Source organism: Nyctibius grandis, chromosome 11 (assembly GCF_013368605.1).
Source record: "Nyctibius grandis isolate bNycGra1 chromosome 11, bNycGra1.pri, whole genome shotgun sequence".
Lineage (NCBI taxonomy): Eukaryota > Metazoa > Chordata > Aves > Nyctibiiformes > Nyctibiidae > Nyctibius > Nyctibius grandis.
In genome coordinates, this window is record NC_090668.1 from 13,360,162 (window position 1) to 13,377,730 (window position 17,569).

The window sequence follows — 17,569 nt, forward strand, 5'->3', positions numbered from 1 at the left end:
ATGTTGTTTTGAAGTAAGTTGACTTTTATCATCTCATTTTGCTTTCAATATTACTACCAAAATACCCAGAAGCTTGTCCAGAGAAGAGGTACCTTTGTGAGTTTTCACCAAAGATACCATATTTCAGTGTTTTTCACGTGGCCTGATACAATCTAACCAAACATCATCCTTTCCATTAAAGTTCTATTTTTAGGGTTTATAACTTGCCTACATAAAAACATTCATAATGTGAAGTGGTTTAAGAAGTCTCATCTTTAAAGATTTTTATTTTATTGCATTAAAAATCTTCTGAAATCTGAACTGCAAAACAGCTAAAAGAAATAAAAAAAAAGTTTGGGAGAAATGCGTTTCAAAATGATACAAGCTTTACATGTTTTTTTTTTTCCATCCCATTCACTTACCTCTAAAGTGTAGCCCACAGACACAGACTACAGTTACATTAACATATTTTAGAATACCACTATTTATTTTAAGGCAAACGCCTCAGGGAAATAGTTCACAGTTGTACTAGTTGTAGTATAAATGTGAACTCAATAATACTAAAATAAAAACACCACATACTTTAGCTACCACACTAGTGATATTAAAATAGGAGAACCACGGGCACTAAAAATACTCTTTCATTTCTTAACATCCTTTCAACTCCCTGTGCATTTCAAAAAAAAAAACAATCAACAAATTTAGGAAGTTATGATTTGAGAGAAAAGAACTTTTTTTGTAATGATGAGTCTGAATTTCATTTGCAGCTCTATAGGTAGTTCTGACTAAGTATTACAGCCATTTAGATAAACTCACATGTATACTGTACAAGTAGTTCTGCTTGGCTCCTCACAAGTCTTTTACAGACCATAGCTTCTCTGTGACTGACCTTTGAACAAAGAAGAGAGAGTATTGAACACCACATTTCTTTTTTTAATCCATTCATCCACTATAGTTTACTCATTATTTTCAAACAGAAATACTTTAAGAAACTCACATCCTCAATGATACATACCCCTCCCCTCACAAAGTGCCCAGCTCACCGGTTCACTGCCCTCAAGTACAGACACCCAGAGCTGCTGCTGATTCCCACACCTGTGAGAAATTAAGCTCCACCCTCGGAGCACCTGGCTGGAAGCTTGCGAACACAGGCCTGTGCTCGGTCCCCTTCTCCTTACGAGAACGAGGAGAAGAACAACAACCACCGCCCCGTTCCCGGTAGCGGAAATACTCTTTTTCACCGTATATAGAGCAGGGCGGACACTTAAAAAGTTTCTTGTGCCTCATGACTAAGCAGGGGGTGATCTCTGAGGGGCAGCCTGGGCCCTCGACTCTTAGTCTTACCATAGGTGGGGTACGGCCCTGCCCGGGTCTGTAGAGCCACGAGAGAGAGCGCAGAGGCGCAGGCGGGTGAGTAGAGTGGCCGCAGCGCGGATTTAACCCCACGTAGTTTTAACCTGGCGCGTTTCCCCTCGCTATTTCGCCCTGAGCTGTGAGCGCAGAGAGCCGCCGCCTAAGCTGTTCCCGCCGTCGGGCGCTGACAGGACTGAGGGCGGCGCGAGCCGCGGGAGGCGCGAGCCGCGCTGCTCCGGCCGCCGCGCGGCGGCCAGGGCGGGAGCAGCTCTGGGTGTAGCCGCTCCCGGGTGGGATAAAACCCGTCCCAGCTCCCTCCCCGTCCCCTCGGCGCTCTCGTTGCCGCCGGCCGGTCCTCCCCGCTCGTGGTGCCTGGGAGCCGCTGGAGGTAAGGGGCTGTGCCGCCGGCTCGGCTCCAGGCACGGCTCCTCTCAGCCACCTTCTCCCGCAGGTCCTCCTCCCCGCAGGCTTCCAGCCCGGTGCGGGGCTCCGCGCTGCTGCCCGGCTCGCTCCTCGGCGGGAAAGCTCGGGCCATTTGCTGGGGCTCTCCTTGTGCCTCCGGGTAGCCGGTCGGCGGCCGTCAGGCTCGGCTTCCTCGGGTGCCTCAGGAAAACGACTGGGGGTGGGCCTGGGTTTTGCCGTAGCCAAGAGCAGCAATACTGGGTGCCCAGGGCTCTTCTGGTGGGTGCTGAGAGTATTTGATTCGTGCGGCGTTTGTTCTTCCTTACTTTGGGCAAATTTCATCCAAGTTTCTGGGAGTTCTGTTTGGTCCCTTGTACGTTTAGCATCAGCTATGTAACTTCATTGTATTTCAACTTTGATATCTGATGTTAGATGTCTGAGACTTCTGATTCCAAGATAATCTAGTGGATGATAAATATTCCATCAGTTGTCTTAGGGTATACTTGTTCACTGGACTTGGAGAAAAGCAGTAATGTGAGGATACATGAGAGTTCAAAATACTAGCTCATTGAAATGGGAAAATGCTTTTGTGTTGTTTTAGTGATGCCTTATTGAGTAGAAATGAATTTATATTTGTTTTACATCAGTTCTGTTTTCTCTTGAAAATAGTTCTGGTTAGGGCTTCTTGAGACTTGCTTAATTATGAAATTAGTCAGGATGGCTCACTTAGAGCCTTGTGGTGTTTCTGTCATGATTACTTTTCTAGCCACTGATAGGAACAGTAATAGTGTTTTCTTAATATATCATGAGATTTTAGCATATCGGCAATGCTGCTAGTACAGAACTATGATCTTCTGGGAATACTTGTTGCAGAAATGGCTGTCGTGGTGAGCTAGTTCTGCTCAAAAGGTTTGTGTCAGTTGGTGGGACTGATTACATGACAAGAGCAGGTTTTTCTCATTAAAAATTTTTCAGTGTTAAAATTACAAGTTTACTGTAATGAAAACTGCACTCCATGCATTGCAGTGCATTGAATCGGTTTTGGACTTTGATTCTGTGTCATAATAAACAGTGTCTTTTTACTTAAGCAGATTTGGATGTGTATATATAATAAATTGTTCCAAGTTGTTTACACTAAACAGCTGCATGCCCCATAGCAAAGAACACTGCCCAGAGGCCTGTTGCATAACTAAGAGTATTCGAAGAGCAAAATGGGAAAAGAAGTTCTTGTTGTCACAGTTTGGAAATCTTCATTATGATGCAATTGATACACACTGATTAGTGATTATTACATCACTATCCAAAAACAAAGGCTGATGAAATGTTTTAGTAGTTTTATTTCCAGTGTCTGATTCCAATTTTGTTTGTTATTTAAACATTCCAGAGTACAGCACAGCTGAACCAAAAACATCACCTTTCTGATCAATGTGTTTTTTTTATCTTAAATGAGTTCAAGGTCACTTAAAGCAGACAAAATGAGTGACTTAAAGCTTTGATGCAGATTCACTGCCCCTCAGTTTGAGATTTTTGTAATTTTTGAGGGGGGGGTTTCATGTGCTTTGGTCTTACCAGATTTTATATCTTTTGTGTTAAAGCAGTGTAAATAAGAATGAATTCTGTAGTCTTAATTATGGCTAATTCATTATAGAATCTGTGATATTGCATAAAAATGAGAGTCTTGTATATTACAAATGACTCTTGGTTGCATCTGTGGGAAGTCTTGACACAGGCCTAAAGTTTATTACTCTCTCCACCTTCCAAGTTATGTAGGCCATAAACTTGGAGTTGACACCACTTTAGTAGACCCTTTGATTCATGTGGGATTATGTTGGGATCATTGACTCTTTAAAGGACATAAATGTCTCTCTGCTCAAAAGAAGGTTTATAATTAAGAAAATATAAGGAGATGTCTCTCTGCTAGTATGAGGAAGCAGCACTTTCTCACATGGAAAACTGTTACTTTCAGTGAAGGTAGGCATAACTTAATGTGTATAAAACTAAGGTTAAAACCTGTCTGTAGGTCAGTAAGATGCAATTTTGTGGAAATAAAAGCTTACGTTCTGCCGAAACTGATGGCCCTTTTCTGTCATGTGTGCTTTCCTGTAAGAATTGATGAGTGAATGTCCTAAGACCTGATGAAAGCTATGCTTCAGCAGAGCATTTCACCATTCGAATATGAGTAATTCCACTGAAGATGACTTTTAAGTGATACTATTTGTATTGCGTAAGGCTTTGGAAGTGGCAAATTGTTCACATATATGTAGTTCTGTATAGTGCTTAAGCAATACTTCATTTCCTGTAGGTAACTGTTCCTGTAGTTGATAGGACATTCAGACACTGTATTTCAGTGTAAAAACAAATGTGGTTGTTTTTTCTTTAAAGACATCTTTTATGGCTCCAAACACACTTGTATAATGTATTTCTTTTTCAAATAAACTTTGTATATATGAATGGTCCTTGATATATGTGATTTAAAACCAAGCTAGCTAGCTCACATACGTTAATTGTTGTCTGACATGTTTAAACAACTATTATAAAATTGATAACTGTTGTTGTTGAAGCCTTTAATGACAGTGAAATAAAGTGGGATTTTATATTTTGGCACACATTTTTAATTTTTCTACTTAGCAAAAGAGCATCTCATGACACTTTTCTAGCAAGCTTAAAATAATATAACAGTTTATAGGGTAAAACAGTAACTTCAAGGAGGTGAAGATTGTTCTACTGTACCTTATGACAGTGTGTAAAGCCTGAGTGTTCTGAGTTGCTGATGTTTTCACTGCCCCATTTTCCAGCTTAGGTGCAACATAAACTATTTTAATTAATATTGTGTCACCAAAAGGTTTTGAGATGGCCAATTGAATTCTGCCAAGATAGAGTCTTTTGATGAAAACATACCTTTATTGATTGTAGAAGAAGAAAATAATTCTTAAAATGAAATCCAGAGAAAAATCATATCCCTCAGAGAAAATTTCTGAGTGGCAGGCTGAGATTAACATCATAAAATTGAATTTGTGCTGCAAACCTTTGATGTAATCAGCAGCTGGGAGATGGTGTTGCCCTTACTGTGCTCCTTCTGATTGTGGTGAATTATTGTGTGGAATGAAATAAGTGTTTCTTGTGTCACTCGTTCAAGAAATACAAACAAGGTATTACTAGGTGGTTCTTGCTAGTTAAAATGGGTTGTATTGATTCCTGGTCCCAGTCTCTCTCTCCCTTGGACTGCAAAGGCAGTACGTTTGCACGCCAGGGAAGATGTGGGTGTCACTCAACGGTGACTCCTCCGGCTGATTAGGGTGTAGCCCCGACAGGTCTCGAGGGAAGCCCCATTAAATCTTAAACTGAACGTGCAGTGGCAGGCAGGCAGGGTCTCCAGGATGGAGCCATGAAAAGCAAAGTAGAGGAAAAGGTGTCGAATACTGAGGGTTCTGGCAGAATATATTAAAACACAAGGAAGTGGGTCATAGGGTAGAAATGTTGATTACTGGAGTGTTTTACTTGTAGCCTGCTATCTGATTAGATATATTAACTAAAATATTTGAAATATAGAAATATTTTTGCTGCTGTACCCACAGAGAGCAGACTCTGCATCTTAAAGGAGACAGCTATTAGTGCTCTTGTAAAATGGGAAGACAAACTCATTTTTAATTATCTTTTTAAAAATATCTTGATAAATCTTTCATTGTTTTACTTTTTTGCTATTAATTACTTCAAATGTCTTTTTGTTACCTTTGTCTTGTCTTGCTGTCTTTAGTGTAATTTCTTTGTCATTCCCTTTTCACTTACCTAGCCTCATACATCTTCCTTTTCCTACATTATACGCCCTGCCCTCTTCCCTGTAGCCTCTGTATCTCCATTCTATTTCCATTTCTCTGTTCAGCATCTTTCTCAGTATTGTATTTCTCTCTTCTAATTTATTCCATTGCTCACACCTATACAAATGTGCGTGTACCCTGCTGCTTCCCAAATTGCAAAGTATTGTTGACCTGGATTTTCAGATTCATGGACACAATAGGATTCTGAATAGCAACTTATATAAATAGCAAATCTGTGAGCAGCATCATGAGCATCAATGTGGTACGTCTGCAGGCTTACAAAGACAGCACTATGTCCCTTCTGTATCTTTAGATTTTGTACTTTAGATACTTTTATCAAGTATTTTGTAAATGCAACATATTTTGTTATTTACACCTCTTAGATGGACTTCCTATATATTGTGGACAGTGGGTGAATATAATTTCTTTAAATACGGGAAAATATCTTTGCTGATTACCAGAGATAATATACAACATTTACATGATAAAGTAAATTGAGGAAGTTGTGAAAGTAATATAGAATGGATCAGTAGACTGCAAGTCAAAGCTATTTTTAAGGAAAATAATTCGCTTTTTACTAACAGTACAAAAAATTTGATAGAACTTCTGTTTTCCTATATAGACAGTACGAGAGAATATGTCAGAGCCAAAGAATAGACAGGAAGAGGAGAATGAGATAGGTTAGGAACACACAAACCTTAGGAATTTCTCATGAAAACCTACCAGGTTCTACCTAAAATTTACTTCCTCATGCTTTACTACAATGATGAATCTAAAGGGGTGTTTGGGGGGAACTTACGTTATTTTACTTGACCATCAAGAATATTGAAGCCTGGGCAAATAGAATTTTGCTAGACTGAGAAGACATGTGCTACTTTTATAAAATAGTCAATAATTGTTTTTGATTGTTTTGACCCATCTATCGTGTTTTGGTTTGTGTTTTTTTTTCCCTAAATATTTGTATTTTTAATCCAGTACAAACAGTTAAATGCTGCTAATCTCTTGATATTTTCAGGACTGTAAGCCAATTTCTGCATCTTTTTTGTGCCCGCACTGATTGCCACACATTCAACTGGACTTTGAAACAACTGATCTTGTATTGATAGTTTAGAAAATGTTTCATAGGAAACATGAAATAAGCATGAATATAAATTCAGAAAAGGTTTTTTTGGCAGGTTGACTGTTACTGGTAGAGTGATCTTTTGTTGTACAGTCTTTTTTCCTCCTATAAAACTATAAATTCCTATTTGGTAGCTTTTGTTATGGGCTGTAGCTATGAGAAGGAGGTTTCTGTCACAACCAGTGTTTTATGATGTGAACTGTTTGCGATTAGGTCTCTGGGAAGTTCAGTTTCTAGTTTTAAGGACCTTGGTGTACGTGAGAAGTGGTGAATTCTGAATTCATTTAAAAATCAGGGTATGTATTTTCTTTATCAAGAAATGTGATTCTTATAACTGTAGTTAATAGTTTCGTATTTTCAGGATGTTTCATACGGGAAAGCTTCCTTTATGCTTTTGAGCAAACTCTGCATGTAAATGCAAGGACTGGTAGGGAATGTGAGCTGCAGGGTTCAGCGGGGGCAAAACAGAACCCAGATTTTTTGGGAACCCAGGTGGTTCCCAAATCACCTGCCTTAGGATTATAGTTTTTATCTTGAGAAAATGTACCACAGGGATGTGTGCCTGAGGTTAAGCAGTAATTATGTGGCAGTGATCGGAAGGTCTGAGATGAACCTAATAGAGAAGCTAACAAATATTTTTTTTTTTTTACGGTCGGTAGAGGAGGCAGAGTCAAGATATGCTTACTATATTGGAATTAGGGCTCTATGGGGAAAAAATATGTTGTTATGATGGCACTGTTTGTTTATGGTATAATATGACTGTTTTCATTCTACTCCGTTCGTGACCAGTCCCAGTCAAAAAATGCTGAGTGATGAGGAAAAGCCCTTGCATTAATATGTGCTTAGAAAAGCATTCAAGGTCAGACCTCCTGCTCTCTGTCCTCTAAGAGCTTTTGACTAGACTTTTAGATACCTCACTGCTTCTGTAATTAAAAGGTGGTGTACTCAGCTTTCCAAATGAAACTTTAACACTGTGCAAAGTTGTTAAAGTAGTACAGCCAAAGTCCTTGAAGCTGTGCAAATTGGGATAATTTTCCAAGTTAACAGACATTTGTGGTGTGGTTTCAGTGTGAAAAGTGTTCATAGAACTAGAGGCAGGGTGGTAGAGATGTGACAAGTTGGTGGTGGGATGAAATGGAATGGTTTTAACTAAGAACAGGGTTGTGGTTTTTTTTTTTTCAGTCATGAGGGAGTTCTTTTTGGCAGTGTGATTGTAAGGGCAGGGCAAACAAGTTTATTAGGTTGTAAGCAGGAAGAAATGGGGAGTAGGACTGAGGAATTTGATTTAAAGTTGAATTACAGGTTAATACTGCAAATTAGACATGCTTGAGTGGACAGAGCTAGAGGAATTTGACATGTGCTGATAAGCTACATGCAGCTCAGATATGCCTCAGGCAATATTTGACTTTGTGGAAACAGTTTTTACCTTTTTTTTTAAAGGAACAGTCTGATAAATATCTGTTGATTTTATTTTAAAAGTTTGCTCTAGGTGCCATCAGCATCACTAAATAGCTTTGATAAAGCTAAATATTGTCAGACAAAATGTGGATGCGTGCATGTGAGTATGCAGTATTTCTAGGGAAGTCATGGTATTCTTAGAAGCAAAGCTTTCATGCAAAATACTTACCTTGTACATCAAAATATCTTAATCCAAAAGAAAAGTTAACCAAGCAACAAGAGAAAAAAGTTACACTGTTATATTAACATGGAAGGTCATATACCTTCTCTTTTCCATTTCTCTTATGCTTCAGTCGCAATATAAAGGAAAAAGTACAAAATGTTCTTATAACATTTCAGTCTAAATTAATTCTCTTATATAAGCAATGTTTTGTCCATAGTAGTAGCTGTTTATTATTTCATAACACTCATGGAGATCTAAAACAAATGTGTGCAAATAGATCATCTGTACATTAGCAAATTCTATCAGTTTGTTTAGTTTTTAACTTCTGTTGGTCGTCTTTGAGTTCTCTGTTACTTATCACTTGCTCAGCAGTAGGTCTTCTGCTAAGAATATTGATCTTGATTCTATGCTTCTTTTACAAGAAAATGTAATTTATGACTTCATAGTCAATGCACTACAAACCTGCACGTGCCTTATGGTGTTTTACACTAATTGAACACTCCCACGGCACAAGTATAAATGACTACATGATATGCAAGAAAAAGCATTTTAAAGACTGAAGGTTTGGCTTATTAAAGTGTTAACTTGGCAGACACCGTTTTATAAGCCCTATGAAAATGGTGAATTTTCTTTGCTTAGCTGATACCTAAAAACATATCACTAGAGTTTGGCTAGAACAACTTTCATTTCAGGGCATAAACTGGAAGAGAGAAGGACTTCAGTGTTCACCTCTAAGCATGATATTTCATATGACTAGAGATTTAAAAAATAAGTTTTAGAAAAGTCAAATTCTAAAGCTGAGATCCATAAAATCTCTCAGTATTTTCTGATATGCCCACAAAGATCTTTAAAATGAAACTAAATGTGATTTAGCCTAATAAACTCTTGGCCTCAATTAATTTTCTCTTAGTTTCCTCTTCCTCTGATGTTCTGGCTGAGGTTGTATGGCAGGACCTAGACAGTCTGCCATACCAGTCTTCTCGGCCCTTTTTCGCAGTAGCTGAGCCCTTCATCTCATGTTCTTGTCAGGAAACAAGGCTGTTCATATAGTTCTGTGTCACTTAAGGCTTTTATTAGTAGTAATGAAGATACCTCTTGTCTGTGTCCCTGCTTTCAGCTGCTACTGTGCTGGATTTAGTGATGGTTTGTAGTACTGTTTCTTTAAACATAGCTTAAAAGGCTGTTTCTGTGTTCTGTTTCTGACCTGTGGTCTTTTCTGAATTACCACAACACTTACAAATACCTTAGGTGTGGGTGTCAAGAGGAGGGGCCAGACTCTTCCCAGTGGTGCCCAGTGACAGGACAAGGGGCAATGGGCACAAGCTGAAACATGGGAAGTTCCATCTGAATATGAGGAGGAACTGCTTTACTTTGAGGGTGACAGAGCACTGGAACAGGCTGCCCAGAGAGGTTGTGGAGTCTCCTTCTCTGGAGGTATTCAAAATCCGCCTGGATGTGGCCCTGTGCAACATGCTCTAGGTGAACCTGCTTTGGCAGGGGGTTGGACTAGATGATCTCCAGAGGTCTCTTCCAACCCTTAACCATTCTGTGATTCTGTGCTGTTCCTGTCACTTTGCATCATTCCTCTATTACTTTCTTTGGCTGTCTCTTTCTGCTGCCATGCATTTTGTTCTAGCCAGTTCCTGTCTCTTCTCACAAGATTTTGGCTTTACTGTCATGTCTTTTGGCTGACCTCTACCAACTGCACTGTTCTCGCACCTTGTTACCGGCACCTGTTTAATTTAAAATATCTTTGCTAAGGATGTGCTAGGGGCTCTGTTGTCTCACCTTACTCCAGGACAAATAGGAGCACACCTTCTACGAAAGGTGAATTTTGCTTAGTGGCTGCAAAACAGCTTCTCTGAAGTATCTCTTCAATGGTGCTATTGCTGTTTGGATAAAAAGTAGGTGACATACAATATTTTGAAAAGAATAATTAAGATATTTGTTTATTTAAGTGACCCTAGACAATGGTGGATCTGAAGAGCTTAAAATCTCTTTCTTCTTTTTTTCACTCATGCTTGGGAATAACATGTTGATATATACTAATGTTTTTGATGTTGCTCAATATCTGCCAGCTGTCTGCCCATCACCTGCATGCTGGTGGTAGTCAAAACAGCCCTTAGTCAAGTTTGAGAGTTTCAGTTTTCAGAGGAGTCATTTCATAGGCACAAGTCAACTTCATACCCTTCTCCATCCCTGACAACAGTTAGAAGCAGGTGGCAACAATCTTCTGGCATTTTCTCTACTAAGCTGGAAGGGAAGTAAAGAGATGCTTCAGAAGCGTCTGTACAGGCTTTCTGGAAAAATGGAGAGAAGAGCCATCATAGGATAAAGGGAAGGAAACCTGGAGGCTGTTGTATACTCAAGTTAGTAGTTTGGGAATTTTGATACAGCTGGCTTGTGTATATGGGAATTGTTTGCATTTGGGCTAAGGTAGAGTCTGGCAGCTTAGTGTAGGGCTCTTCCATGTAAAGACACTGATGCTAAAGGTGTTGCTCATCTGCATCTGTTTTTAACAATCAACCCTTTCACATGAATTGACCCAAAAGAGACATACTTGTTGCTTGTGTTACTAGATCCCCCGAAAATTCTTAACAACAGGACATATGTGATTTTTTTTTTTTAGGTGAGTTGACTATTTAAGTGCCAAATTACCTATAGTCAGATACTTGCTGTTTTTTCATTTTGAAGGTATTGTTGGGAATACTCTAGAAATATGTTAGACACTTATGGACGTGGGAATTTGAATAGCAAATGATGTGACAGAAGGCTTGTGAGGTGACTGAGAAAGCAGTTCTCTCAGAGCTTTTGTTTGAAGCAAAACAAGTACGGAATCCAGCTATCTAGCAGAGGTGGTTTTGAAAAGAACAGGCATCAAATTTGAAAAGAAAGTAGAACTTTTTTAATAAGGAGGATTTTAGGATCTTTTGTAAGCACTGGTGTTTGAACAGACACTGAAATAGTTCCTGGAAATGCAGTTCATAAGAATCTATATTGAATTAACTAATGACCAGTAGTCATTTTGGACAATTCCATTAAATCAATTTTTCACAGTAGTGACTAAAATCTATTATATGATAAATTTTTTGGACAAGAGACTCATGAGTTGAGCAGCAGAAAGAGTCTGTCTGTTCTCCATGTTTCCCAGCTTGCAACTATGCCTCCCCCTTTCTTTTTCTCTAGGAGATGCCACTGAATTGTTGAGGGTATAGTGCTTTGCTGTCCAGGGCCTAATTTTTCTCTTCATCCCTGACCCACCACCTGGTCTTTCCTTCCAGCCCTATTATCTCTTTCTCTTGCCTTAACTTCCTAGGAACTACACGGTCTTTATTGACACCCTGCTCCCGTGCCATCTCTGTGCTCCAGCAGTTAGCTGCTGAGAATGAGCAGCACTGCTGGTTGAAGGGAATAGGGGAGGCATGGTATACTCCACCAACCAAAATTAGGAAGATGACAGTGACATGGGCCCATCAGAGCTAATCCAGGTTGTGTGGAGCAGCATATGACTCCTGGTGCTGATATTTCAGTATTGTGATAGTACTGGTCCCTGGTAACTGTGGTCCTGTGTGATACTGCCTAGATTTAAAATAGTCCTGCTGCATATTTAAGTTATTAGTGGATAGCTATCTTAATGAAAGTGTTAGTGTGATGTTGGCAACAGCTAGAAAATGTTTCAGTGCCTCATCAACTTTTTTTTTCAGCAGTATTTTGTAGCTCTATTTTCAGATGTTGATTAAATTGCCTTTTTAAAAATATTTTCTTGCATTTCGTGTTACTTGGAATCATCACGGCTTGTTTCTGTTTTCAGGTGCTGACTATGAAAGTGTTGGTACAGGCTGTGGCAGTATGGGGGAAAGTAGCTCCCTCTCACAGCATCACTGCTATTATGATTACAGATGACCAGCAGACCATAGTAACAGGAAGTCAAGAAGGACAAATATGTCTCTGGGATCTTTCATCAGAATTAAAGGTTTGTGTCCACTGTGCTACAGTCTGCAAAATAGACAGACTGGAGTTTTATCTTTTATTATTAACAACGGGATTATCCAGATTTATATTTACTTAGATTAAGTTTTAAAGATAGCATGATATTTGTTATAGGAAACTAATTAAGTAGAAAGTGTTGAAATGCCTATATGAGCAACCAGTTATTTGCAGATTTTTGGAAAATTTTTCATAGATTATCGTGATCTGTGGATTATAATTCGAGATTGTGTGCTGTGAGTAATGACAGCAAGTAAACATACACAATTATCAAGATTCCTGTCTTGAAGAGGTTTTTTTTTTTAAATCAATTGCTGAGCATGGCCTGTCATGTAAGGAAAAAATGTTTATTTATAAAACAAGAGCTCTCTGCTAGGTTAACAGTGGAAAAATTTGTAGAAAGATGGAAGTAAGATTAAATATATATTTTTGTTATAATTAAGATGCAAACCTCCTGGCATATTATTGCTATTGCTTTGACTATTTCATATTCATTTTCCTGAGAAATCGAACAGAGTCAAAGCAGTTCCAATATTTTATTCTGTGTTCCTAGAACTATGGTTCTGTTCTTTTTGGATTTGGCTGCCCCATTTGTGCTCGAATATAGCCTGAAACTTTGGTTTGCACTTTTATGGGGCTACCTTTTTCCATTAAGATCTTTGCATGCAGTGAAGCTAATCGAAGGGATTCATAAATATGTATAAAACACATACTAAAGAGCTTTGCTATATCAGTTCCCTACTTCACCCTACCACTTGCTGCATGCTCTAGGGTGAAGGCCAACACGTTGCCTGTTTTATAACATTAGATGCTCCATAAATTCTTCAGAAGGTGCAATTTTTAGACTACAGTGAATACAAAGACTGTACTTTACGCAGTTCGCATAATCCATTCACATCTTTGTACATTCCAGAAACATGACTGAAGAACATAAGAATATAAAGCAGATTGACAATTACTAATTAATAACAACATCTACAAGTAGTATTTTCTGGCTTTTAGATTGCCTTAGTTTATAAAGAAAATACTGTGTTTAAGTTAAACCATTGTATTATTCTCCTAGATTTCATCTAAAGAAATTCTTTTTGGCCATACTGCTTCTGTAACTTGTTTGGCAAAAGCAAGAGAATTTGAGAAACAGCCATATGTAGTAAGTGCTACTGAAAATGGGTAGGTAACTGAATATTCAATTATTCATTTCTTAAATCATGAAATGTATGGCAGGTGTAGGTCAGGTTCTGTATTTGGCAGAAGGTTTTTAATCCACTTCTTCCATGATATGAAAAGGATAGCAGCTACTTAGGGTAATGACTATATTGCTTATATACAGTAGTCTAAGAGCTCATCTCTTGGACAGCAGGAGGGATCAGCAGATTCAGATATCCAGGTAGTAGTCAGGAGAATGCATTGTTCAGGGGGTCAACTAGGTGCCATTCAAAGGGAAAGTAATGTGCTATTGAAGGGAATCAGCAGGTTCAGAAGCATTTTAATATCATGGCGCTTTCTTCTGTTCCTTCCTGAGCTCAGTCGTGAGAATTGAATCAATACAAGAGGCTAAGGTACTCTGATCCAGGTTATGCTTACTCGGTGAGTACGTATGGAAGCACAGAAAAGACTGCCCTTGAATAAAAGACATATATACTCCTTGTCTTTGTTTAAATCTGACTTGCAGTTTCGGAGTAGATCCTTTTAGAGGCTCCTGGTCTTGCAGCTTTCTCCTAGAATCATAGAATGGTTTGGGTTGGATGGGACCTTAAAGATTATCTAGTTCCAAACCATTCTATGATTCTCCTATGTGTTTGTTGTGACTTGGCCCATCACTTGAGTCAAACTAATTTCTGTAGTTCTAGAGTAGCTTTCAAGAATTTTTTTTTCTCTCTGAATATTTGATAATCTTTTCAGCTGGGGTCTGAAGCCATCAGTTCAGGATTTCAGCTGTTGAAAGTCGTTAGGGCTGGCTTCTTACTTCCTCAAGGGCTTTCCTTAAACAATTTTGTCTTGCTGCTTAATGATGTTTACCTCTCATTTGGGGTTCATCTTTTCCAACTAACAGGACAACTCTGTTAATACCTCTTCCCCTGAAGAGTTACCGTCAACTGCCCTTCTTCAAGCTATACCTTCCAGCACCTTAAGGCTACTACTTTATTGCTGAGGAGCTTGTTTATCCTTTCCAGCTGCTAGGATCTCTGACTCTTGCTCAATCATGAGTATACAAGAAAGGGATAACTTGAACAAACTGGTTCAGGCTTCTTAATCTTCAAAGGTTAGACTGCCCCACTGGACAGATAGTGGTAAACAGTTCTGGTTGTTATGTGAGGAAAGGAGGATGAGAAGTCTACAGAGCTAGTTTTTTATTGGCCTCTTACAATTCTGCTCAAGGGTTCAGAGGTGAAACTGTTTTTCATCTTAATTCTGAAGTTCTGTTAGTACAGTACTGTTTCCAGATCATACTGGGAGAAAAGATACTGTAGTTCCAAAGAGCTGGGGTGAAAAGCATTAAGAAACAAGTGAGGTTTTTGCTATAGGTATACCATACAGAGAGATGTTCACATCCTGAAGGTTCTGCCTCTGAAAGGGTCATTGGGCTTGCTTCAATGTGTATAGGTAGGACTGAATAGTCTTCTGGCCCCTTAAAATGTTCACTTTGACCAAATTATTGCTGACTTCTCATCCGTGTTACATAAGGGCAAAGCATCCATCACTGATCCCTAGAAGACTGCAACACGAAGTTGAGATAATTGCAAATAGGAAGCCTCATCTTCAGGAGATGCAGGGTTTGTCAAACTGCATTTTCTGGCTTGTGAATCATTCACTTCTGCTGTTTTCAAACTTCCATCTCCTTGTATTGAGGGTGGAGAAAATTGTACGGAAGATGATACGCTACCCCCATCCCACTTCAGAATCTCTTAAGTGTTTGTATAACTGACTTATCCCAGAAGGATGAGTATTGAACAGTATTTTTGTACTTTTTGTATGAAAATCTGTAAATTAATCCATAACGATACAGAAGTTCTCAGGGATGTCCTGTGTGTGCATATAGCATATGCTGTAGGACAGGTTTATCAACATGTGGTATCACTTGCTCCTTGTTAGTACACAAAGTAAATTAAGTGCAACGTGCAGAAGCTGAAGTTATATTCTGGTCTCATTTTTGCATGTTTGCGTGTATGTATCAACTTTACTGCTTCAGCTATGTTACTGTGATTGTCATTCTGATATAAACAAGGAGAGATTCACTGCCTTGAAATGTGTAACAAGCACAGCATAAGCATTCTGGTTAAGTTATGACTTTTGGTCTACCAACTCTGATGCTACACTACAAATGTATATATTTCACTGCTGTTGCTCAGCTGAAAAATATAAATTAAGTAATATTTTTAGATTATTGTAAGATGTGAAAGTGTGTAGATTATATCAGAAATACTTAGTGACTTACATTTTAATAAAACATTTTTTCCTAATGTGTTCTGTAAGTCCTCATATAGAAAATGTCTTACAGTGTCATTTCAGCAATCATAAAATGATTATTTCAACTGTGGAAATAATACTATTTAAATAAAATATTAAAACCATCAAAGTTTAACATTCAATTGCTGAGCTATGACAGCATGCCTCATATAACCTCATTTACAACATTTAATTTGCTTGTGTTTCTGTTGTGCTCTAGTCCCATAGCATGTTGACTAATGTCTAGATGAAGAAGACTGGCTAATGCGTTTTTCTCAAACATTAACCTTAACTGTAATTAAGTGTAGCTAGAATGTGACACGGACATTTAGGTCGTCGAGAGGCAAGTGGTGTATCAGTGACAGATTTCAGGAATAGCCTCATGGTGGCACTGTTTCTTCTTAACAGAAGTTGCGGTTCCTATCAAGAACTGAAGCCTGATGTGGCAGAAGATGCATTTATGTTTTTCAAAACGTGTGGTTTAAGCTCAGTGAAATGAATCGTTTTCAGGAGGATGTAGTTCCAACGACAGATAGTTACAGTGACACGTTGACGAGCTGTAATGGCAGTATACCTACAATTTGTTGTAGACCAGAGTTGGCCTTAAAGTCAAGTTTGCTGCAAGGCAGCAGGGTGTAATTACCAAAACAAAAAGAAACAGATACTGTATGTCATCCCCTGCTAATGACCACAACATTTTCTTACCCGCTAATCTGTAACAAAAAGCCACATAAACGACCAGACTGCACTTAAGTACAGCCCTAAGGAAAAACTTGGTGGCACAAAATTATTCCAGCCAATTGAGTGGAAATGACAGAGAATAATATGAAGTTATCTTTGGCAGGGAGATGTGTGTTTGGAACGTCACTAGTGGACAGTGCATTGAGAACGCAAAGCTTCCTTATAGGCATACAGCAATCTGTGTAAGTATAGCAACTTTTCATGGAATATCTCTGTTCGTTACAAGAGGAGTTTTGTTTTATTAACATATTTTTCAGAAGCATATGTTTTTAAACTTATAGCTCATAACATAATAGGAGGAAAAAAACCTGTTGCAATATAAGTATTTTTATATGTTGTTTTTTCTTTTTTGACTTCCTTCTCAGAAAAGAACTAAGACTTTTATGTTCCTCTGAACTCCTTAAATCAAACTGATTATTTTTAAGCCACAGATGTTTGGAATGCAGTATCAATAGCTGTCTTAATCTTTACTCTTGTCCTGGGTTAACATGGCATGGAAACTTCAAGTTTAATGTTGCCTTTTTGGTGACACATTTTAGAAGTACAAGCAATCCAGCCAAACATTGTGAGACTCTGAAGTTCTTATTTGTAAACATTTGAAAGGTTTTGATGCCAAACTGCTGACCTCCAAAAGACTGTTCTGCCCCACTTCCAAAAACATACTTTCATTCATCACAGAGCTCGGGACAGATCACTTATTTTCAGAGGCAAAATTGCTTTAAATACTACTTCAGATAATTTAAAGTGTCTGCTTTGAACTCTATCTGGGTACACTAAGTATCTAGATGTTGGAGTGTGAGGGTGTGTTTGAATTACATGTGTGTAAACAATTGAGGAATCCAGCAAGTATGAATTTGATTTGGAGAGATGGCTTATTTCTTGATAAATTAGTAGAAGAGCAGCTCAGGGCTCCTAGGTTAGTTAAAATGCTGGTTTTCTTCATTGAGGAAGTCTAGGGTGGAACTAAGCCTCCAAATGATGGAAGTATGAGACCTCATGTGATTCAAACTATGGCCAAATTCAGAATCCAAATGTTTTGAAGCTTTCAGAAGAAACACTGTTCTTCACGACACTGTTTTGGTTGACATGATGAATTCAAACACA

The 17,569-nt window shown here is 38.6% G+C and overlaps 1 protein-coding gene across 1 annotated transcript in view; it reads left to right on the top strand.

The window, feature by feature from the left end:
• The first annotated feature begins 12,110 nt into the window (after positions 1 to 12,110).
• Positions 12,111 to 17,569, top strand: part of WDR72 (WD repeat domain 72) — a 108,074-nt gene continuing 102,615 nt past the window's right edge. The window contains exons 1-3 of the mRNA XM_068410749.1: positions 12,111 to 12,263; positions 13,341 to 13,447; positions 16,569 to 16,647. Of these exons, the coding sequence (XP_068266850.1) occupies positions 12,111 to 12,263; positions 13,341 to 13,447; positions 16,569 to 16,647 (339 nt within the window). The remainder of the gene's footprint in view (positions 12,264 to 13,340; positions 13,448 to 16,568; positions 16,648 to 17,569) is intronic.